The sequence below is a fragment of the Trachemys scripta genome, chromosome 8 (genome assembly GCF_013100865.1).
Source record: "Trachemys scripta elegans isolate TJP31775 chromosome 8, CAS_Tse_1.0, whole genome shotgun sequence".
Lineage (NCBI taxonomy): Eukaryota > Metazoa > Chordata > Testudines > Emydidae > Trachemys > Trachemys scripta.
The window spans coordinates 91,048,355-91,074,071 of NC_048305.1; the positions used below are offsets into that span (position 1 = coordinate 91,048,355).

Genomic DNA, 25,717 nt, shown 5'->3' on the forward strand with positions numbered 1-25,717 from the left:
ATCAGAAAAAGTGAAGCAATGAAAAAAGTGAAGCAGGATAGAAAACTTCCCTTGAAAGGTTTTTAAAAAATATTTTTTTTAAAAGAAGAAATATTTTCACAAGGATTGGAATTAAAGATGTTTTCTATTTTCCAATCGGCTCTACAAAAATGTGCATGAGATAAAGATGAGGTGAGGGACTGTTGTACCTAAGGTCGCCAGCTGCTTGAAGTGCAGACAGGCATTGGGCTGGCCCAATAGATCCAGTCGATGATACAGTAGCTTGCTGCTAGGGATGGTGTTCAGATTCTTGAGCTGTTTAACAGGTATTTCTGGCTGTATTACCACAACACAAAGAATGAAGGATGTGTCTTGGGCCTGAAAAACAAGGACTAACAATTAGACTGAAAAAAAGTTGGAGGTTTTATCTAATTGATTTTCAATTTCCTTCCCCCTATCCCCCGCCCACCACCGCTTTTTTAATTCCTGAGTTTCTTGTACACTGGAAGGTGTCATCACCTTTACCCATACGCCAAAGCAGCATATTCCCTTCTCTCTCTGTGAAATTCATCACCTCTAGAAATTGCTGAATTTCCCCATATTCCAGGAGTAAGGCCCTGATTCTGCAGAGAGAACTTTGTGGGGAGATGCTGCATGGGTGCCAGGTCATGCCCAAACCGTTCTAAATGCAGGATTGAGGCCTTAGACTTTAAGGTTTCCAATGGCAGCAGTACAGTCCACATAACTAAGGTATGTGCTTTGATCAATTATCCCAAGTGTATTAAAGCCATTGAGTTATACTAAAAAAAAAAAAAAAAAAAGACTTCTTCAAAGTTGATGCTTAGCACACACATTTTTGTTTTCACTTTTTTTTTTTTAAACATAATATGTAAACTCTGATGCTTTTGTGTGGATACTTCATGAAACTTCATTACGGGCAAGAGAACTGCAGTTCACAAATGGAAACAGAATACAATGTACCTCTTTGTAGCCTGTTTCCCATTTTGAAAAATGCAAATGAACAATAAGACAAGGACATCATCATTATTCCTCCAATCCAGTGTTGGATGGATTGCTTGCTTTGCTGGTTTGAACACTTAAGTGCCTCAGGTTAGAAAAACTTGGCAGCAGAATGACCAGACTGTAAGGCTGTCTGATATTTAATGCAGCCTTTCAACAGGGCAACACTAGCTCCAGGAACACACCTACATGAACTTCTGGTACATGATGCCGCTCAGCATAATCTCTTAGATTATATTCAAATGAATGTAGGGAAAAGATCCACCAGTACCGGCTAGGTTTGTTGACACAAAGCAATTAGCCAATTATTCTTGGTATTAGCAAAATTTGCCTGCATTATATCTAGTTGTAGATTTCATTTTATTCCCTTGGTCAAGATAAGTACCCAGATTTGTTCACAAAATAAACTGAAAAGTGAATGGGCTGCTAGAATCTTTTTCCCCCCTTGCAATTGGGTAATGATGGTAATGATGCTGGCCTGCCAAATCCTCCCATTAAATATGATCTGTCTAATGATTACAGCAGAATTAAAAGCTTCCATATAATTTCCATTCCATTTTAATTGATTTTATTCTGTAAGACTCTAGCAATTATGAATTCATCTCGATTATGCACAGGAGTTTTTTGCTCCACTGAGGGTAGTATTTGGGGATATTTTGTTGTTTTAATTGGTGTTGAGAGATTTCTGCAAGGTATTGCATCTGACTTGAATGCAGAATATGTACTGGGGAAAACTAGACAGAGCATTGAAAATAAAATACCTATGAATATGAGAGTACCTGACTCAGCCTTGCATATTACATGGTAGACTCATGCCCTATACAGATATAAAGGTTTCCAGTACTGCATAACTACAACTAATGCTTAAAAGGAAATTTTAATGTCTTGATCGTGAACAATGTTGTTAAGGTTTATTCATATTGGCGTTTCTATCTAAACTGCATTAAGCAGTATACAGTAGGAAGGGACAATTCAGCATTTAAAATGACACCCATCTACAGCCACCCAAAAAAAAATTTCAGCCAATGATTAGTTTGAAAGTGTCTAATAAAATTAAAAGTTTTTTTCTCTTTTTTGTTAGTATCAGCATTTTAATAATAATAAACTACATGCAAACAATATAGTGTAAGTCTGTAGTTTTATCTCGAGTCTGTGTGTGAAATATGTTCAAGTGCTTGAGCTTTGCTCTAAGACTTTATAGTGTGACATAGTTCAGTATAGACTGTCTTCCTTTGGGAAAATATGTACTATAATTGTGCGTGTACATATCTATTATATAACATATAACGAACGTGTACATTAATAGCACACACACTATACACAGGCCTGTATGCATGTGTCTTTGAGGATTAAATTATAATAAATTTGAAGCTACAGTTTCATGGAATGTGAGGTTATTTACCATAATAAGAGACACATTCATACTGTTTCTGTATAATTAAAATTCAAACTACTCAAGCTTCAATATATTAACATACATTAAAACTATATGCTACCATTCAAAAGTAAGATCTCTTACCATTTTCCAGGCATAGCTGACGTTGTAGGCTTCTTTTCCAATTTCTCTCAGTTTGTTTACATGCCAAGACAGTGAGGAGTTCACTGGGACTGTAATAATCTGACTGCCCAGAGGGAGGCTACGGGACAATAAATAATATCCAACTTTTATTCAACACGGAAATAGTTGTGAATCAAACAAAACCATGTGCTGTATTTTTATACAAAAAGCATGATTAGTCATGAAAAGGCTGGACAAAATCTGCATTTAATTAAGAAAGAACAGAATGCTTTGGTTTGCTGTTCATGCATTTATCTATTTTAACGCTAATTTACACTCATGTATAATGTAGTAAGGTTTGAGTAAGAGTTGCCTTTTTCAGTACAAATGGTGAAGCAGGGGTAACTTGGTTCCTAAATTTCTACTCAATAATTCATAGAGACAGTGTTTAATTCATGCTCGGGCTTGCCAGGGTTGAGCCCGGGCACCTCTGGGCTTGGCCGTTCATAGCCCGGGCACCTCTGGGCTTGGCCGTTCATAGCCCGGGCACCTCTGGGCTTGGCCGTTCATAGCCCGGGCACCTCTGGGCTTGGCCGTTCATAGCCCGGGCACCTCTGAGCTTCCTGTGTCAGTTATGAAAAGTAAAAAAAAATTGCCTGAGCCCCAGCACCTAATTGCTTGAGCTCCATCACCTCTTTCATTACAAATTAAGCACTGTTCATAGAGAACACAATTATAGTTTGTTCTGTCTTGAGATAATGTTGATATTGGAAGGGCACTAATTAGCTCTCTATTTCAAAGGAACAAAGGGTCGACAGATTTAAAATTAGATCTAAATTACAATTTGCAGAACTGTTCATGCACATCATGCTGTATCTCTGCCTATTCCATTTTTGTTAGCAGGATAGGAGATTGTCAGTTACTCTTGAATTCAAGAGTTTTCTATATTTTAATACCATGCTTGCCTTTAAGAATGGAGCTAAGAAGTAGAGCTGGAGTGCAGGGAACATAAATACAATATGTACAAGCACCCTTCTGAGACTGTTGTTGGAGTGAAGTTCTTTGCCTTCACCGTGTCACATTACACCTCTACCCCGATATAACGTGGCCCGATATAACATGAATTCGGATAGAACACGGTAAAGCAGCGCTCCGGGAGGGGTGGGGCTGCGCACTCTGGCGGATCAAAGCAAGTTCGCTATAACGTGGTTTCACCTATAATGCGACAAGATTTTTTGGCTCCCGAGGACAGCGTTATATCGGGGTAGAGGTGTAGTCGGGGTTGGCAGCTCTTGTTCTTCATCTCCAAACATTCCTGTTAAGCGTGTCTTCCAAACTGACACCAACCTTCTTCATGTCCTCCTTCAGCGTCTTGAACCACCTTTGTCTGGGTCTTATAGTCTTTGTCCTGTAACTACTAGATTGTGTACTCTCTGACCAACATATTCCACGTCTCGTCATCTTGTATGTCCCTGCCATCTCAGTCGATGTACCCTTAGCTTTTCCATGATGGGGGATTACCTGCATCTTGGCTCATACCATTTCTTTGTGTAACCTGTTCAGTTCTCGTCTTACCCACTCTCATTTCAGCAGCATGAAGTAGTTGTACTTCTCTCTTCCACATTGGCCAGCATTCCAACCCATACGTCATGGCTGGGCTAATCATGATCTTATACATTTTGCTCTTGAGTTTAATTGGCACATTCTTATCACACAGAATTGTTGTCAATTCCCTCCATTTGCGCCTAGTGCTTTTCATGCGACTTCTAGCACTAACATTCTTATTGTAACTCAATACTATTTTTATTGGTTTCTTGTCGTCCCTTTTCAATGAAGCCTCATATGTATTCAGTCTTCTCTTGGTTGGATTTAAAAACAATTTTCTTCTAATGTAGCCTTCTGTCTTTCTAGATACCTTTCCAGTTCACGTTTATCTTCCCAACACAAAAATGTCACCTGCGAAAAGCATGTTCAATGGAACTTCTCTCCTAATCTCCTGCATCAAGGTGTTCATTACAATCATATTTAGGAATGGGCTTAAGATTGATCCTTGATGTAGACCTATTCTCATAGTGAATGGCTCATTGCAGCTGCTTCTTGTTGTTGTATTACCCTCATACATGTCCATAATAGTCTGAACATATGCCTCTGGAAGGCTGTGCGACAACAGGCACCACCATATCAGTTCGCTAGGAACTCTGTTATAAGCCTTCTCTAAGTCCACAAACACTAAATTCAGTTTCTTGCATTTCTCTCTGTACTTCTCCTGCAATATTCCCAACCCAAACTGGTTGTTGCTTACTTGGTAATCTAGCTCTTCATGAAGTCTTTTCTTGATAATTCTTTCCAACCATTTCATCCTTTGACTCATTTTGATGGGTTTTTGTTATATGTATTATATTGATTTATTTATTTAGATTTAAAATAAAAGAGTGTCACTTATCCAAGGCTCTAGGCACCCTAAGGCATCATTAACAATATAATAAATATAATCAAATACCAGCAACATTAATCATTTCACCAAGAACTCAGCCAGCCAAGCACTTATAGAAACCCTTTTCCACCCCTTTATCATTCACACACATCCTCAGCCCTGTCCAACAACCATATCAAACTCACCTATGCCTTGTTTCCAAATGTTTTATTTAAACAATAAAACAAATGATCAATTCCGAGATGACACATCCCATGCAACATCAAGCAACCTCACCACCTTATCTTGTGTATTCCTTCTTCTGCAGGTAGCTCCCCTCCTCATAGACTTTCAGGCCAAAAGGGCCCATCATGATAATCTAGTCTGACCTCCTTCACATTGTAGGCCACAGAATCTCACCCACCTACTCCTGTAATAGGCCCGTAACCATTGGCTGAGTTACTGAAATCTCGAAAACTAACAGCAAACAATTTTTAAGTATATCAGAAACAGGAAGCCGTCCAAACAATAAGTGGGGCCACTGGATGATCAAGGTGCTAAAGGAGCATTCAAGGAAGACAAGGCCATTGCGGAGAAGCTAAATGAATTCTTTTCATCAGTCTTCACTGCAGAGGATTTGAGGGAGATTCCCATACCTGAGATTCTTTTTAGGTGACAAATCTGAGGAAGTGTCCCAGGTTGGGGGGTCAATAGAGGAGGTTTTGGAACAAATTGATCAATTAAACAGCAATAAGTCCCAGGACCAGATGGTATTCACCCAAGAGTTCTGAAGGAACTCAAATGTGAAATTGCAGAACTAACAACTTTGGTATGCAACCTATCGCTTAAATCAGCTTCTGTACCAAATGACTGGAGGATAGCTAATGTGACACCAATGTTTAAAAAAGGCTCCAGAGGTGATCCTGGCAATTACAGGACGATAAGCCTCATTTCAGTACCAGGCAAATTGGTTGAAACTATAGTTAAGAACAGAATTATCAGACACACAGATGAACATGATTTGTTGGGGAAAACTCAACACAGCTTTTATAAAGGAAAATCATGCCTCACCAATCCATTAGAATTCTTTGAGGAGGTCAGCAAACATGCCGACAAGGGTGATCCAGTAGATACAATGTACTTGGACTTTCAGAAAGCCTTTGACAAGGTCCCTCACCAAAGGCTCTAAAGCAAACTAAGTTGTCATGGGATAAGAGGGAATGTCCTCTTATGGATCAGTAACTGCTTAAAAAAACCCCAAGAAATAAAGGGTAGGAATAAATGATCACTTTTCAGAATGGAGAGAGGTAAATAGCGTTGTCTTCCAGAGATCTCTGCTGAGACGACCAGTGCTGATCACCATCTTCATAAATAATTTGGAAGAAGGGATAAACTGTAGGGTGGCAAAGCTTGCAGATGATCCAAATTACTCAGGATAGTTCTGTCTAAACCAGACTGCGAAGAGTTACAAAGATCTCACAAAGCTGAGACTGGGCAACACAATGGCAGATGAAATTCAATGTTGATAAATGCAAAGTAAGAAACATTGGAAAGTATAATCTCAACTATATAGACTAAATGAGGGGGTCTAAATTAGCTGTTATCACTCAAGAAGGCATTGTGGATAGGCCTCTGAAATCATCGGCTCAATGTGCAGCGGCAGTCAAAAAACCTAACAATGTTAGGAACCATTAGGAAATGGGTAGCTAATAAGACGGTAAACATTATAATGCCATTATATAAATCCATTGTACGCCCACACCTTGAGTACTGTATGCAGTTCTGGTTGCCCCATCTCAAAAAAGATAGATTAGAAATGGAAAAGGTACAGAGAAAGGCAACAAAAATTATTAAGGATATCGAACAGCTTCCTTATGAGGAGAGATTAAAAAGTCTGGGTCTTTTCAGCTTGGAAAAGAGATGACTGAGGAGGGATATGATAGAGGTCCTTAAAATCATGAATAGTGTAGAGAAAGTGAATAAGGAAGTGTTATTTACCCCTTCACATAGCAAAAGAACTAGGGGTTACCCAAGAAAATAAATAGGCAGCAGATTTAAAACAAACAAAATAAAGTACTATTTCACACAACGCACAGTCAAATCTGTGGAACTTGTTGCCAGGGAAGTTGTGAAGGCCAAAACTATAACTCGATTCAAAAAAGAATTAGATAAATTCATGAAGGATAGATCCATCAATGGCTATTAGCCAAGATGGTCAGGGATGTAACTCCACCCTTTGGGTGTCCCTAAGCGTCCGACTGCCAGATGCTGGGGCTGGACGAGAGGGGATGGATCACTTGATGACTGCCCTGTTCTGTTCATTCCCTTTGAAGCATCTGGCATTGGCCACCATTGGAAGACAGGATAACGGAGTAGATGAACTATTGGTTTGACCCAGTATGGCTGTTTATGTTTTTAAGTCCTCAAATCTTGATTTAAATACTTCAAGATACAGAGGCTATACCATTTACTCTAGTTCAAACCAGCAAGTGACCCAAGCCCTACATTGAAGAGGAAGGCGAAAAACCTCAAGGGTCTCCAGCAATCTGACTTTGGGAAAATTCCTTTTTCACTCCAAATATAGTGATCAGTTAGACCCATAGACTCATAGACTTTAAGGTCAGAAGGGACCATTATGATCATCTGGTCTGACCCCCTGCCTGAGCATGTGGGTCAGACCCACCAGCTGGACACCTGCGAAAGAATCCTCTATAGTAACCTCAGAGCCCACTCCATCTAGTGTCCCATCTCTGCCATTGAAGATATTCGCTAATACCAGTCATGGTTGGCCATACATCATTGTAGGCAACCTCATCATACCATTCCCTTCATAAACTTATCAAACTCAGTCTTGAAACAAGTTAGGGTTTTGGGCCACATCCCCCTTGGGAAGACTGCTCCAGAACTTCACGTCTCTGATGGTTAGAAACCTTCACCTCAAGCCTAAACTTGTTGATGGCCAGTTCATATCTATTTGTTCTTGTCCCAACAATTGTCCCTTAGTTTAACTCCTCTCACTCCCTGATGTATTTACAGAGAGCAATCCTTTCATAAGTCTTCATAACAATGAATAGCAATAGGAGCACAGCACTTGTGAAAATCTGTCCATTTATTTAGGTACTTGAGTATGGATTAGCGCACTAACTTTAGGCATTTATTTCATTAAAACTGTGGCCCTCAGCTTTATATAGGAGTTTTCATTAATGAAAATAGTACTAAATTTTTGGCTGGGATTTTCAAAGAAGCCTAAAGGATATTTGCCCAAATCCCATTGAATGTAGGTGCTTAACTCTCTCAGGCTCCTTTGTTAGCCTTGATCCTACCCTACAACATAGTAGCCACTCTATAATACAGGCTGTAAAATATGTCACTTCTGGAAGACTAGCATCCCAGATTAGTTTTTGTAATTTTAAGGCCAGTGGGTATAATAACAGTCTTTGAAACTCTCTCTGCCACCCCACCAGGCACTTGCCAAACTGCTGTAGTATCAATTTTCCCATGTCATCATCACTGATCTCAAAGCTGACTTGACTTCACAGATAGGAGTTGATTCAGTTTTAATACTACCTTACTCCTGAGCTTCTTGTAAGCAGAGAATGCCAACCCTGTCTATTGAATAGCAATGTAGATTAAAAAAAAACAAAAACAAAAACAAAAAACAGGCAATTTAATTAAAGACACTAAACTTAGCCCACTGAGCAGATTTATATTCCAGTAGCAAACCAGATTAAAAAAATAATTCTAGACAAGATCAAACCATCTCAGATACAGAGAATTTTAACAGAGTGACACAACTCAGTTTTTGCATATGAACACAGCATCCTGACTATGCATGAGGAGAACACTACTAGGAGCATAATCATGACATGTGCTACGTGCCGACACAGGGAAGAATGGGGTCACAAGGGCCCCCTCTTATTGCCACACCTGGCTACGTATATCATAGCATCAGGGAGAGGGGGCAGCCTCTATGGAGTTGATACTACCCCCTTCCAACCTAGGTGAATGGGCCCAGACTGAGTCTTTGCTCCATGGCTCCCAATGTGTTGGCCTGCGCAGCTGAGCTAGCATGCCAGTGCAAGTAATCTGCAATGAATTTTGGGCTGGCACAGATTACTTTTCCCTTGGAGCAAGGCAGGAATAAGGCAACAGATTGTGACTCTCCAAGTCACAGTACAGACCGTAATTCGCTCCTGGGACTGGAAAACTATGTGCTGTCCTTTACTCAGAGCTGGTGACAAACCCACAAACTAGCCCTAAATTCGGGGAAGGACGTATTGTATTACCCTTGATGTTCTACACTTAGAGTACATTTATAGTGCAACTACCCTTTCTAGAAAGTCATTGTTATTACATGGAACTCCTGTGTAGTCCTTCATACAATTTTTTTTCTCCAAGACAAAGCAAGTATTTCTAATATCTAAATGATGTGTTTTATAAAGAGAGCTCAGCTAGTTGTACGTGCACAGAATTGCAAGTCAGAAGCTCCCATGTTCTAATCCTGATTTGGACACAGATTTCCTCTGTGGCTTTGGGCAAATCATTTAACACCTCTTCTTTCATTTCCCCATCTGCAAGTGGAGGATCAGGATACTTATAGACTTTAGAGAAGAGTTGTGAAGATTGAAATTTATGAAGTCCTTTGAAGATGAAAGGCTCTACTTAAGCGCTAAGTACTACCATTATTTTTAATTGGGGCATTTTTGGATTGTAAATTTAGAAATAAAAATAGAAAAATTGAGATTCCACAAGAAAAAAATAACCCAAAATGCAAATATTCAGTGGGAGGCGGAACACTGTGAAGTAGTAACAGTGAAGGGGCCCAAATGGACAGCAAATCACACATGGTTTAGCAATGTGGCAACAGCCAGCGAAACAGGCCAATGCCAGATTCTCTCTCTCTCTCAATCATGTATTGTCACATCAACCCCTATTGGGACAGAGGGTGTGCCTCTGTTCTCTGTGAAGTTGCGTACATAGAGGCATCACATGATACAGCAGGGCCGGCTTTAGGGCGATTCACCCGATTCGCCCGAATCGGGCCCCGCGCTCCAAAGAGGGCCGTGCAACATCCCTAAGGGCCCTCTACTGACGTGCCGCCGAAGGCACCGGCAGCCAATCGAGCTGCCGCCCAAGACAGCGGCGGGACTTCAGTGGCAGCTCAATCGCTGCTGCGGAAGAAAGACCATCCGCCGACGTGCCATGAAAGGCACCGGCAGCCAATTGAGCTGCCGCCGAAGTCCCGCTGCTGTCTTCGGCTCTTCCGAATTGGGCTCCGCAGTGCCTAACGCTGGCCCTGGTAGGGAGGAGTTTCTTCCCATATGTCTAACGCCAGGTATATGCTAATGAGTTAGGTTGACCCAGCTACGTCGCTCAGGGTTGTAAAAGATCCCCACCCATGAGCAGCACAGTTAAGCAGACTTAACCCCTGGTGTAGACATTACTAGGTTGATGGAAGAACCCCTCCCGTTGCTGTAGCGAGTGTCTACACTGAAGTCCTACAGTGGCGCAGCTGTGCCACTTTAGCAGCTTAAGTGTAAACCTAGCTTCACTCAAAAGCCCTTCGAAGTTTACAGAAAAACTCCCAAGGACTTCAGTGGATTAGGATCAGGGTCTTTCTGGATATGGTGCAACCATTCCCAGCACTTCCAGTAATGGTATGGGCCCATGCCTGCCAGTGTGACCCCCACCCCTGCCACTGTGACCTTGCCTGCATTCTGTGTGTGAAGTCACGCTGCAGGAAGACACCATTTTGAAGAATGCGCCACCATGATCCCACTGGAGTGACTGCATGGATGCCATTTTGAAGATTGTGCTGCTCCGAGCCCCACCAGTGTGACATCACGGGTACAGTGCATATGATGTCAAACTGGTGGCATCAGAGTAGAGCAGTCTTCAAAATAGTATCTCCCATCTGTGATCAGACATGATTTTGTCTCAATACCACACAGGGAATCATAGAAAAAGAGGACCATCCGGCTTAAAACCGGACAAATGGCCTGCCTAACCACACCTGAAACAGTGAAAAAGATCTAAAAGCTGGAGAATGTTCAGAAAAGAACTGCAAAAATTACTAAGGAGGAGGATAGGGGCTGGAAGGATTGAGGAAACATTTTAAGCAGCAGATATGCATACAGTAGTTTGATTACTTATTTGAACCCCATGTAGTGAGAGTAGTTATTTAGGATATTAACTAGGAATTACTGTCTAAAATATAGGAAGGAAAAATCCAGACTGAATATCAAGGAAAACTTCCCAACAATCAGCTCTACTATTAGATTAGAAGTCTCCCCCAAAGGAAGCTGTGGAAACTATCGCTTGGCACATTTAAGGATAGAATGGATAATGTGGTAGAAAACACTCTCCTGCACTGGCAAGAGAATGGGACCTCGATCCTAGCAGGGATCTCTGGGTACTACTGCAATAGAAATATTAAACACAGTAATTATAATTCTATAAAGTAGCTCCTATTAAAGGGTTTTGTACAAACACTTCTGAGCCCTGTGAATCATTGATCTTAGCAAGCTATGACTTGAGTCTCAGTTCTTCCTTACCTAAGGATGTTCTGCCGAACCAATTCAAATTTTGGAATGTTCTCGTAATGTATGATGTCAGTGTGAAGTGGTGGTTCAGACAGCAAATAAGGCCTTGTAAGGGATGGATGCATAAGAGTATACCCTAAAAAGAACAAAAAATGTGTTCAGTACAAGTGTTGGTTCAGTATGTAATAAGCAGAGAAAGAACATAAAAACAAGTACACTGACTACATGTATGAAAGTCCTCCAATTTACTTAAGAAACTACCCTAACAGTAACCATACCATCACATCATAAAGCAGTTTAGTGACAACAGAATTTTAAGAACTTGATAAATTAACTCAAACAAAAAATGACTAAAATGACCATAGCATAAAAAGTGAAAAAATTTACAATATAAACAAATTTACTTGCAAAAGCCATAGTTTTGGCTTTCTGGCCTACAACTGTGAAAACAATCTATTTCATAGCAACATTTTTATATCAATAAAACCCCTGTATAATAAACGCAAACCATAAATCTGCTTATATACCCTATCTGTCCAACAATTACTGTTAGACAGAACTACTTAAACAACTGAGACACAATCTGTTGAGAAACGGCACTGTTCACTTTACCATTCTACTTACAAATAAGGAGCAGAATAAGGAGTTGGTTTTCTACAGTCTAATTTCACCAAACAGGAAGATAATGTATTTATGTATCTGAACCACAAAATCACCTTTATTGTCTATGAGAAATGTGTAGGAAGCCAAAGAATCTTGATAATAGGTCACATCCTCCAAGATATATGCCAGGTTAACATCCACTCCCACAATCCCAAGCAGCATGTTTCCAAAGTAACAAGGTTTACTTACAGTCATTATCAGACCTTGAGATAAAAGGAAGAGCACAGAAAGCATTAGCAATAATGAACTTGCCAGTTAATTAACGTAAAGTATGTTCTTCACCAGTTCTGTGCTAAATAGAAAAGAGGGGATGTTAACTTGTGTAACCAGGTGACAAAAACATCCTTTTGTCCAGCATATTCAATTTTCAAAAAGTTGCTGCCGTAACATGTAGGAGTATTTTCAAAAGCTAAAATTAAAGACTTAGCAAGTAGGCCCCGATTAAACGCCCAATGAAGTCAAAAGACTCCCACAGGTTTCAATGGGTGTTTGATCAAGTCCATATGTAGGCTTCCCTTCGTAAGTCACAGTTCTGAGAATTTGTATGTATAATTCAATATTCAGTTCAAATTGAATATGTATAATTCAACCCTCTGTAAAAGTTAAGGCAATTTTAACCCATTTGTTGCAATTGTTTCCCTAGGACAACGTGATATGGTGACCCAGTGAAGTACCAGTAGTAGTACTATGATCATCTGATTCAAGAAATGCTTTCAGTGATAGATGTCAAACAATGGTAATGCTTGAAGCCCATGATTAAATAACAGCTTTAAAGACAACAGAAGCTCTACCTGCTTTGATATCTCTTACTGACAGCACTTCTGGAGTCAGAATATAGAACTGCTGCTAGCGTTTAACAGTAGAAATGTGGGAGTCAGGGCTTGGTGACAGGATGGAAGGCTGAGAAGTGGAGGTTTAGGAAGTAAGTGAATTACGCTACAACAGTTGTATTCCCCTTCTTCCATCCCCATATTAGCCACTTTTTACCTTTCTAGTGGTGAGTTAAAGTGGTACATTGAATATAACATAAGTTATTAAAACACACAGTGCATTTTACATTTTGTTTCTTCATCGGCACACAGTCAGATGCCTTGGGACAAGAATGTGAATTAATATAAAAAGGACCTAGATTCTCTTTTTTTTTCTTTTTGTATTTTTCTTAAGGTCTGTATTTTTACTTCCTCCCCATGCAGCTATAAAAATGTTAACAAGAATAAAAAAATCTTACTCGTAAAATATGAATTGGGATGAATTTTGCTCATCTGATTATATATGCAGTATGTCAGCCTCTTCTTCTTAACTAAATCCCAACACAGCCATTTTACTGAGTATTATAATCAAAAGCATTACAATGATTTTTAGAAATGCCTGAGGTAAAAATGTAGCAGTCCATTTCTGTCTTACTTTCTGGGTCATGGCCATATGGAAACTCACTCACCCCTTTAATATAAAACAGATATCAAATTCATCTCCATAAATGAGGTTTTTTAAAAAAATTAAAAAAAAACCATGCACACTCCTAATTATGTAAGCCAAATCTATTCAATTGTACCATTTATAATCCTTATCTTGTACAACTTCTCCACTATGCTTGGATGTGGATGTGTGAGAGATGAGTGGCAATGCATCACGCAGAGTGATAAGAAAAGAGAAAACTAGGCTATCATTCTGCATGAGAGAAGCATGTCCAGGAGCAATCTCAGAACACAGGGAGGACTTCAGACTCTCAAGATCAGATGGCAAATAAGGACAACCTGCCTTAGAGGTCTGGAAACCCTGCTGAGCCATACTCCTTAACCCCTCCTCCATAACATCACACACAAGAAAATGGAAAGCAATGTCCAGAGAAATCCAGGAGTTGTTAAGCTTATTAACTCTAATAGTTAGTAATTACCAGGGGCGGCTCTATGTTTTTTGCCGCCCCAAGCATGGCAGTCAGGCCGCCTTTGGCGGCGTTTCTGCAGGAGGTCCGCCCCGGTCCCGCGGATTCAGTGGCAGTTCTGCGGGTGATCTGCCGGTCCCGCGCCAGCATACCCGCTGCCGAACTGCCGCCAAAACCGCGGGACCGGCGAACCTCCCGCAGAAACGCCGCCGACAGCAGCCTGACTGCTGCCCTCACAGCAACCGGCAGGCCCCACCCTGCAGCTTGCCGCCCCTGGTAATTACATAGCACCTTAAATCTTCAAAGCACTGGGAAAACACTAATGCCATTCCCAACTCCCCTGTAAAGTAGGGTTTTTTCCTCCTCACTTTACAGAAACATGAGCAGAGGCAGAGAAGCATCGCTTTATAGACTAGTACTCTGTCTCACAATGACATTCATGCCAGTGCAAGAGCCTATATTAAAGACCCTCCAAGTCCCAACTCCTCCCATAAGCATGTGAAAGGGGCCACATGTGGAACATCGGGGCCTTTGCATCCCTATGCACTTTTTATGACGGCTCTGTGCAGGACTGGTTGCATGTTTCTTGCGATCCTAGGCAAACATTTACACGTGACATCATCCCCTCATCTTCTGCATAGTTCCATCTGATTTCTCTATTGCAACCAAGTAAAATAAAACATGTGAACATTAGGGTTTATACAGGGTTTAAGCAACAGGTCAGATTCACGTCCACAACTGCGCTATATCAGCACAAAGTGGTCTGTAGCTGGTGGATCTGGGCAACGTATTTGGGGAAACACTCCATTGATGTACAGCCACCATAGAGACTCCAATTTCATCCTACTCCTGGCCCCCAGGCAAACATGGTGTAGTAACCATGATGCTGCTGCTGATTTTTGGCTTCCGGAATGGCCATTCATGCCAGGCTTCAGGCGGCCCTGTCTTGTGCTGAGGACAACCACATTCCTACGTCTTTTTTGAGCACAGCTTAATCAGAACAGAGAATTTGGTCAAATGTTTAGCAGTTCCACCTGATATGTGGGGTCCTTCCCTAACCCTGTATGACTGCTGGAACCTCCTGGAGTCCTACGCTTCCAAACCTGGGAAGGTGTTGGGTAAAGAGTCCAGAGCAGCTGCTACGCTGTTTGGTGAGATGCCGCTCCATACCTCAGCTACTGTGGGGAAGGAAGGAAAAGAAGAAGGAAATGTCCAGCAGGAACAACCCCTCATGAAGTTGTGTGCATGACTCCAGTATCTGAGGAAGGAAGGGGGTTTTTGGCCTCTGACAGGAATGCCACTTCCTCCATTATGCTGTCCTATGTACCCGTGGTCTGCTCAGGGGGCAACACCAGCTCTGAATGGGCCAACTGGAGTGCAGGGGCGGCCGTGGCTGCCATTTCAGCCTGGAACCATGCTCCCACAAGCCCAGAGGAGTTTCCTGCACAAATCCAAATGACTGACGCTGTATCAGTATGCCCCTGAGAGACAATTTCACCCTTCAATCTACATCCATTAAATGTTACATTACCTACACTTTCCATAAACAGGCCCCGCTGGGTGTAAAACTTTACATGTAATCCCTGCATGAAGGACTTAATTTTACACATCCCTTAGGGACAAACCTAAAAGCACCACTTTATCTGTTGGCTAGAAACCTGGGGACGGGCAGGCAGACGGAAGCCTAACCTCTCTTTTTTTACCTGCTCAATTTCAGATTTTCTAAGCCCTTACCGTCTCCCATTTCATCTGAGAAGGGCAGACTGAAGACTGCCTCATCAATCATTCGGTTGGGGAGGTTTGTATAAAATCGACCCACTGTGGTTTCCAAGTTACTGAGCTGGTTCAAGACCATCATACTCCCCTTGATCACAGGTAAGGCAGTTCGATCAGGCACTCCATACTTCACTGAGTTCTGTTCTGCCAGATCTCGGAGAAATGCCAGTTCTTTTAAGCCTGTCACTCCCTCTGAAAAAGAGATATTGCCAGGATAAGGGAGCAGAAAGTAAGAAATTTATTTTCAGTTGAGTCTCCTACATCTTACTCCAAATTAAAACTACAGTACAGTACGTACTTTGTGTTGCCAACTCATGCAGTTAGTCTGAACATGGTGAATGCCTATTTAAGTGGAAGTGTGGAGTACTGTTTAGTGACTAATACTGGTTGGGTGAATTATAATGTAGATATAATCAGTCACTACAGGATTTAAAAGGTGTCCACTCAGCCAATGTTCCACTGTACAGAAACTCAAGATGGTTGCTCCATGTCACTATTTCGATATTTTTTACCATTTTTTTTTTTAAACAGAGAGCTTTGTGTAACCCATTGTCTCCCACCAGTGGCTAGTCCATGCAGAGATTTATGAATCTGCTATGCGGCCTTGGAGTTAATAGACCTTGTCCTTTAGCTCAAGCAACAGAGTCTCATGCTTTTAGATACAGATCTGCCAGGATTCAGTCCCTGCAGATGACCTAACAAAGGGAATTCTTGAAAGTGGGGACCCAAATGGGAATTTCATCTGCTATACAGCCACACAGTGTGTTAGTGTGGGTTGCATGCACATTCTCCGTGGCCAGGTATAAGCTTCCCTGGATGGGGTGCGTGTACAACCCATGCTAATATGACAGTCTACTGTTTTCTGTGCTACAGATATTTTTGAAAAAAGGACTATGATTCCATTGGGTCAGTGTGCGTACCTTTAACTTTATTCTTGGCTTAAGCCCCAGTTCAGCAAAGCACTTAAGCACATGCTTGACTTCAAGCTCAGACTTAAATCCCATCAATATCAATAGGAGCTAAACACATGCTTACGTGTTTGCTGAATCAGGGCCTTAATCGGGAAACTCTTCCAAATTCCGTCTTGGTGTCGGAGGGTGAGGCTCCAGCAAAGTCTATAGTTACACCACGTATTGAATTTGCCCCATGGTGCTTGGCATTCAGCATTTCAGGCAACATATATAAATCAGATCGTTTGAATTTTGGTTTGCAAACATATGACTAAGTAGTTTTATGCCCCAAACAGGAAACTGTTATAATCTGCGGAATGACCTCTGGATTCTAAGGGCCAAAACTCACTTTTCACCCTTTCAAACAAACAGACACAGAATAACACTGCACCGGGTTACTAGAGAATTTTAATCTACCAGAAATTTGGCACATATTTCTTACCGTTCATGAGTGCATAAGTGAGAATCATTACTGAGTTATTGAGGAAACTATTTTCTTCATTGATGACACGGAGAGTAGCCTTTTTATCATCATCTGAAGCATCTTTTGATGTAATCCCAGCTGACAGATAAATTATGACCATATCTGTATCTAATCAGAAATATATATGGCAGACAGTATATTAGATTCCAATTTACTCGAAACATTCAGCAATGCAGTAAAAATCCTTATGTCAGTAAAAGAAGATAAATGTGAAGTTATCAACAACCTTCCTTATAAGAGTGGATGAAATGCATGAAAACACTCACTGTGTGGTTGTGAAGGCCTTTATAATTCCCAATGCACTTTCAGTTCCCACAGTTTCAGCTAACAAAGATTCACGAGTTTCAGCTCACACATTCTAACACACTATATAGTTTTCTAGTCCAGACTGTGATTTCTTGGACTAGACAAGTTCTGTCCTGGTCAGAACATGGAAGGGAAACAATCCAGGAACACAGAGTCCTGCAGGAAGTTGTTTTGGTGATTCAGTACAGTGACACTCCTCCCTTGAGGAGGGACAGCTTCATCCCACAGGGACAGCCCTGAGCTTTCTCCTAGCTGAGACCTAAGGTGCATGTAGTTACTAAAGGTCCTGTGGCAGGAGTTGGGATGTTAGCCCCCACAATAATAAAATTTCCCTATAGGTAATTACATTTTGCCTACCTTAGATCTCCATGCCATTTTGGCTGGTTGGAGTATTCTTCACTTTTTGTCCAACACTGCTAAATAGTGAAATGTCTGCTATGTCCCACCCCAGGGATGGATGCACTTGAGTGATTCCTATATTTAAAGAGCTCTTGGTGGCTTTCCAGCTAACACAGGAGTTGTGTGGAGGGTTACTGCACTAGTGGCAGTTGTCAGCAGCTGCCTGTAAAAGTAACTCTTACACCTCCGTTTGTACTTTGGCCACCACCTGTCTGTGATAACCCACCATGTCTCCCACCTATTCCCAATACAACCCCATTTATAATAGCATATATTAGCATTTGCTAGATCTGAGCTGTGCTGCTTTTACATTGTTGAAATTTAAATAGGTTCCCCCGTTACTATTTCGTATCCCCCCCAAAACCATAACCCTCTTCCATAGTTACACAAAATGAAAGGAAATGGACACATAAAAGGTCTCTGCATTGAAACTGAAATGGAATATGGGTCATTATTTAAGTAGTGTTACTGAACATTTCATAGCAGATATCATATTAGTAAAGGAGAATCGTGTGTCTCACACACACACACACTTTACTAATTAGTTGCAGCCATGAAGCTTCTTGTTAAAATTATTAAAGCAAGAATAGAATTTGTCCCTCTATTATCTGGAGAAATATGCATGGGGCTAACTCACAGATTGAATAGTCAAGAGAAGGCTCAGTAGCCATCACCCTTATTTATGCTATTCAGTAAAGAAAGGGTCCCTTTCACCCTCTTCAATTTGTAGCTAAGTGGACGTACACTGAACTGTTTTCTGCTTCTCCCCATTTTTCTTTTGCAGAGGAACTCCAGGAGCAACTGGGTGAGTTTGACTCATTTACTGAATGACTCATTTACAGAGCAAACTTTGTGGCCCCTCTATGGTTTGCAAAAGCCCCAACTGCAGCAGGGATGCTCTCATTATGCGGCCTGTGAGTCAGTGAAGAGGAACAAAAGAAATCCAAACAATGTTATTGGTTCATTTCTCATCTCTTCAGCAGGAAAAAGTTGGCTAGGCACTAGGCTATAGGGCAGTGGCTGGTGAGGAGGAGGAGTAGGAAGGTTATATTAACTCTATTATGCACTGATGTGACACTGTGGAATACTGTGTCCAGTTCTGGTATTCACACTTGAAGAAGGAAGTTGATAAATTGGAGCAAGTTTGATTCCGCATTTCCCAGCAGCTCACAGCACCTGCATTTTTAGTGTAGCATATCTGATAATGTCATGAAATCTTCAGTAGAGAAAATAAAGTACATTTTTGCCTAGTTTCAAAAATAATCATTTTGTTGTTGTTGCAAAATTTCTTGTTCAGAAGCCCTGGTGAAGCAAATCAGTGGTTTGAGCGTTGGCCTTCTAAACCCAGGGTTGTGAGTTCAATCCTTGAGAGGGCCATTTAGGGATCGGGGGCAAAAAAAATAGTTGGGGATTAGTCCTGCTTTGAGCAGGAGGTTGGACTAGATGATCTACTAAGGTCCCTTTCAACCCTGATATTCTATGATTTTGGGGTGGAATGTTTCTGGTCACACTAACTTGAGATGACTTTCTTGTCGGCATTCTGGCTCCCTATATGAATGGGTGTACAATGGTAATGTGGGGGAAAGAGATTCTTACACCCTCACCCCCTCCAGTGCTGGGGCAGTCAAAATTTAATCCATGGCTTATGTGTTTGTACAGCTCCTAGCACAATGGGGTCCATGACTCCAGGGCTCCTATGTAATATGGTAATACAATAACAAACAAACAATAACAAACACCATCACCACCACTTGATCTTTGGGATCCTAAAGGATGGAAGGCACTATGGAAATGCAACATTATATGTTATAAGTTTGAAGAATAAGACATGACACATACTTACCATTCTAAGTCATTTTGCCCTACTTAGACTGAACACATATCAACATATTTTTCAAGCTGTAAAGAATGTCTTATGTTAGCAGCCTATCTCAAAACCTCAAGGAAATTCAAATGAATGCTTACGCTCCATCCTATAGTTCAGCATTTAAAGCATCTTATGTATCAGTTCGGGATCATACATTGGTCCTACAATACCAAAGCACACTGAAGCATATTTCTGAAAGACTGCTAGCTTACCTCTGAATTCCCTTGCTTTGGTGGAAATGTCAAGTCTTGCCTGACTGATTTTTAAAAAAAAAAAAAAATAGTTTTGAACATCAGTTCACTGTTTTGTGTGTTCTGAACTAATGGCTTGAAAACTATTTAAATCAAAAGTGTTTTTTGATGCAAAGAAGCACCAAAACTTCTATTCTCCTTTCCTTTTTTATTTCCCCTCTCCCCTCACCCCCCACTCTTTAACTAGAGACAGCTTTTAAATCTAATCTGGTTTAAAAAAAACTCTCCTCCAGGAGTATCCTCTTATTTCCGGGAAAGGTTTTATGACAACTAGCCAGTTCTCCTATACAGTTAATGAACCACATTTTCCTTCCTACAATAGCACTGGGAAAAAAAAAATAAAAAATTTTTACAATACAAAGCTCTTAACTCTCCCAAGAGCCCGGTCTTTAAATTTTCTCCACTTCTGGAGCAGGCTGTGCATTACTCGTCCACCTGGTGTGTCCTGTAAATCCAGAAGCTACAGGAGTTTTGTGGCTGTGGTGTATATATACCGTTTGCAAAGCACTTTACAATACTTTGGGATTAAAGGCACCACATGAACGTAAAATAATTACTGAGCTGCTGGTGACACCAATATAATAAATATTGTCAGAAGGCTGGGGAACGCAGAAACGTCCATCTTTTCAGTATAATTCTTATCTTACACACCAGGAATGCCTCAGTTTTTTCCATTATTAATTTACTTTTCTGCATGTGAATGGTTTCTCTGACACGCTTGCAGATCCTTTTAGGGAACAGAACATTAAAAATTCACAGTAAAAAAGAATAATATTATCTTGTTTCTTTTTGTACCAGAAACAAAAATTAGACAAGAAGATTGTTTACAAGAAAATGGAAGTGCATCACACATCCTCTTCTCAGAATCATTGTGTCCTGTCGCTCAGGCTCTCGGGTTTGTGGTACACATTATAAATCTTAAAAATTCTTTTGTTCTCACACATAGCCTTAAAAGGAGAGACTGTGTATTGAACTTTGAGCTTCAAATAACGTGTCCTTATGTACCAGTGCCTAAAATATAACAAGTATTATTCATGAAACAGAAATAAACCCATGTGTTTTCACACTGCAGAATATACCAGCGTCTTCTATTCCCAATACACATGGAATGCTACGAACATAAGCAAGAATCTATTGCCAACGTTCTTTGAAATAACGAATGATAACTAAGCAAGACTTATTCCAGCCAACGTCAGCTGCATTAGATTTATCATCACCAGGCCGCTACCCTTCCCTCACTTTGTCACAGGTTAAAAGCCTGCCCTTGACAAAACCTATGTTTGAGCTGAACTAGACAGAAATACAAGATAGCCTCAGATATGTTGGGCCTATAGCTCAACAGATCCGAGTGCTTACCAATCTAGAGGCGTACAAAGTGAAATGGGAGCACAGTTCACTCCATTGCTCCGGGTCGAGCACCAGGCTCCTTGGATGTGTGTTATTGCTTTCTTTTCTTAATAGTAAGTTTCAGTTAAGGCTCTCTCCAGTGCCCATTCGAAACAATGGGAAGTCAAATAGAAAGCATGGGACTAGATATGAGTAACTCTACATGTCTTTACACACACAAATTCAAGCAGATTTTCTTTGAGGAGTGAGAATACAGTTAGGCCACCCTCACACATACATATAAATATCATACCATATTTCAGGCACAGTGGTTGTTCTCTGTGAATGGTTTTGTTATGAGAAATATGAATACGTTCCCAAGGACTTTACATAGCCAGAGCACATCAGTGCAAGTGGGAATTTTACCTGGCAGTGAAAGAAGTTTGCTGTGCTAATGATTACCATTAAAAAAGATCCACATCTGGGAAATAATTCAAAGATCTGGCAACTCATCCCCATAATTACATATTACAGATAATAAGGGAAGTGGGTGGAAGAAGCAAATGAAATGTAATGGACAATTTCAGCAGCCACTAAGTAAGTGGATTTAAAATCCAGTATATGCTATTTGAGCGACATGGTAAATACTTTTAATAAGACACTGCCCTGCCCAGGCTCCTGTCAACGTGAGCAATTCAGACAAAAAAGAAATATGTAAACTTAAAAAAAAATAATATAAAGGATTTTATAAAAACAGACTTACTTCCTTGGAGTTTTGTGCCATTGTTTGTATTTCGTATTAATTGAAAAGCCTTTTGAAATCCCACTGCATGCTGGGTAGGGTTGTCAGATGATTTTATACTGCTAACGAAGGTGGACATCTTCCTTTTTGTCTCACTAGTGGCAGGAGACAAAAATGTCTTATAGCACTGATCCAGTGAGCAGGTTCTTACTGTGTCTGCCACGGTTAGCACTGAGATCTTAAAAGAGAAGAAAATATATTGGATTATTTTACCATTTATAATTCTTTATGTACTGATATAGCACACAAATGATAAGCCAACGGAAGAGTTTCTGTGGATTTAAAACCAATTGTTAAAAAATAAAATGCTTGAGGCATAAATCCATCACATTTGAAAAGGATTAGACTTATGCTGATTAAGGTAAAAAGAGACTTTGGCCTTTTTTTTTCTCAGATGAAATCTGCTTCATTCTGCTCACACATAATAGTTGCCTTCTCTCATAGGCAAAAAATCTAAGCAAGCTATAGATATCTCAACCCAAAATCTGCAGAGAGCATTTTCAATAAATCTCCAGTGCCTACAGAAAAATGGTGCGCTTGTGGGAAAAAACTAGGAAATTTCCATAGGCAAACATAATGAGCTCTATACTAACTTACTGTACTTTTCATATTTTATTGAAAGTGAGCCAAATTCACCACCACTTTTTATCCTGTAGATAAGTTAAAGAAAGCAGTGATAATCCTTGTACTATTAAATGTATCAGTAAGATAGTTTATGAAATAAGTGGCATACTTTACTATGAGCTATGATTGATGCAAAAGTAGTGACAGAATAAGAACACCGCTGCATACCGCAACAGCAGTAAATGTGTGCCTGTAAAACTGATCTCAAAATTACCAAGTTACTGCATAATTAATAAGTGTTGTTTTAACTCACAATAAATATTTCTCCTTCATATAACCCCTGATTCAGCAAAACACTTAAGCACATGCTTAACTTTAAGCGCATACTTAAGTGTTCTGCTGAATTGAAACCATAGTACCTTCTACCATAGAATTTTAAAACTCTTTCCATGCACTAAGTCTTATTCCTATATTACAGATGAAGAAAATTAAGGCAGAGAAAGATAAAGTGACCCTAATGTCATGCAGAATGTCTGCAACATAGCTGCAAAATGGAACCCAGCCTCTGTGCTTTAGCCATGCTCTTCTCTTATCTAAACTCTCTAGGAGCTTTGCAGACCTTAATTGTGTTTCACACCATCCCCGTAAGGTAGTGAAGTAAGTTATCTTCATTTCACAGCCTGGAAAATGGTCTCAGAGGTTAAATGATTTGCCCAAGGCCACTTAGTGTGCCAAATGGTAGAGTTGGGATTAGTACACAGCTCTCCTAACATCTGGTCCTGTACCTAATGCACTGTATTCTCAACGCTTCCCATTACAAAAATGGTTACAAAACGTTTCCTAAAAAGCTGAAAACATTTGTTTTAGATAAATGCAAAAATGAAAATGTAAACAACCTCCCACCCCTCGGAGGATGGTTAAAACTAAGGAAAGACACACTAGTGGCTTAGTGCAACCTCACCTTATCATGTTCATCTATAGAGATCAGAATAACCTGAGCTGCATCTTTGGCAATTTGAAGTTGTGTCTCTGTGACTGAAGCCCCATGGTCCACAATGATAACTATGTGCTTAGACTGGGGTCTAACCGTAGAGACATAGACAGGCCTGAAATGACACAAACATATTGACATCACGATGACCTCTCAGCTTACAGTTTCCACAGTAGTTTACTAAATAAAAGGAAAAGAAAAAAGGAATAATTGCTTGGCTTCATGAAATTTTACATTAGCGAAGAATACCTTGAAAACTTAACTGGATGAGTTTACGAGTAGGGTTGCAGGGCTAGGAAGCATTAGTCAGGTAACAGGGTTCACAAAGAGAGAGAGATAAGGTCCGTGCCCCAAAGAGTTTACAATCCTGCAACACTTACTTTTTACTTCATGCCTTTGAGTAGTTCCACTGAAGTCAAAGGGACGATTCATGCAAGTCAAGTTAAGTTTGCACATAAGTGTTTGCACGATTGGAGCCTAATTTCATACATCATGCAATGACAACTGACAAATGACAGGGAAGAGGAAGGACAATAACAAGGCCACACAATTACTGTTTTGGCAGATGGACATCCAGAGGTTCTGCAACCTGTAATTTTTGTAAAAGTGTATTAACTCAGTGACACAGTCTGAACAAGTCCCCTGCACAATAAGTGACTAAAAGAAGATTCCAGCTACTATAGAATGATCCACACAACTGACACCGTGGCTAGAATATTTAAACCAAATGGTCAAGTGTGAGTACCTGCAGATTAGGCACCTAAATCCTGATTAAGGCACTTAAATAAAAAGGGCTTGATCTTTAGAGATGATGAACGCTCAACTCCCACTGATGCTAACGAGAGTTGTGGGTACTCAGCACCACTAATAATCAGGTCTCGTATTTGGGTGTCTATTTATGTTGGTGCCCAATTTTAGACCCTAATTTTGGAACATTCGGCCTTAGTTATCAACCAGCAACTTGCAGTGAATGACCTGTTTTGTTAAAGCATCAGCAGTGACAGTGTTCGGGCATACTGTCTGTAACTATCTCAGCATACACAGCACAAAGATTTTGGAAACAGAATGAGTAAGAGTGACAAGGAGTAACTGCCTCATGATGAACGCTTGATATAGTCAATCTTGGCCATATGGAGAGATAAATACAATACTGGATGTTTGTTGGTTACATGACAAGTAAAAATCTGTGCAAGCTGTGTATAATTGCGTTAGCACAGTAGTTTGGTTTATCACAATGAGAATAAGGCTCCTGCCAGGAAGGGCTTTTCTATGAATGCACTGGAATGTAATGCACGTAGGTCATGCTCCACAAGCCCTTCTTATCTGTGCATTTTTAAACTGGATTATCAAAATTTGTCAAAGTCTGCTAAAGGCACTTAGCGTTTTCGTGTGTATGTGTGCCAACATCAAAATAAACTACTTGGTGAAATGTTCAGATATAGTTTGATACTGTAAGGTACGTGAGAAAGATTTACCAAAGATCTCTTTTCAAGGTCTCAAAGCTGGAACAAATTAGAAGGATCCTGAATAAGAAGTAAAAACAACAGAACCCTTTTCCCTGTTAACATAGGCCTAAAACTACTTGACTTTAAGCATGAGTTTTGGGATCTAATTTTTAGGACATCAAAATCACCCACAGAAGTCTTATTAGAGGAAATGCAGAATATTTTAGAAAAGGCATTGAAATAAACAGCTGGCACAAACCAGTTCTTAATTATAGAATAGGTTGCAGCTCTACAGCGGTATTAATACTTATCATTTACACAGGTTTCAGAGTAGCAGCCGTGTTAGTCTGTATCCTCAAAAAGAACAGGAGTACTTGTGGCACCTTAGAGACTAACAAATTTGTTAGAGCATAAGCTTTCGTGGGCTACAACCCACTTCTTCGGATGCATATAGAGTGAAACTATATGCATCCGAAGAAGTGGGTTGTAGCCCACGAAAGCTTATGCTCTAATAAATTTGTTAGTCTCTAAGGTGCCACAAGTACTCCTGTTCTTTTTG

At 40.4% G+C, this 25,717-nt stretch overlaps 1 protein-coding gene across 2 annotated transcripts in view; it reads right to left on the minus strand.

Moving 5' to 3' along the window:
• CACHD1 (cache domain containing 1) overlaps positions 1 to 25,717 on the minus strand; it is a 206,994-nt gene that overhangs the window by 39,313 nt on the left and 141,964 nt on the right. For both annotated transcript variants that reach the window (XM_034778871.1, XM_034778870.1), the window contains exons 6-13: positions 23,684 to 23,828; positions 22,120 to 22,336; positions 17,166 to 17,315; positions 15,732 to 15,965; positions 12,169 to 12,318; positions 11,465 to 11,588; positions 2,519 to 2,636; positions 189 to 357 (exon numbers count right to left, since the gene is read on the minus strand). In XM_034778871.1, the coding sequence (XP_034634762.1) occupies positions 189 to 357; positions 2,519 to 2,636; positions 11,465 to 11,588; positions 12,169 to 12,318; positions 15,732 to 15,965; positions 17,166 to 17,315; positions 22,120 to 22,336; positions 23,684 to 23,828 (1,307 nt within the window). The remainder of the gene's footprint in view (positions 1 to 188; positions 358 to 2,518; positions 2,637 to 11,464; positions 11,589 to 12,168; positions 12,319 to 15,731; positions 15,966 to 17,165; positions 17,316 to 22,119; positions 22,337 to 23,683; positions 23,829 to 25,717) is intronic.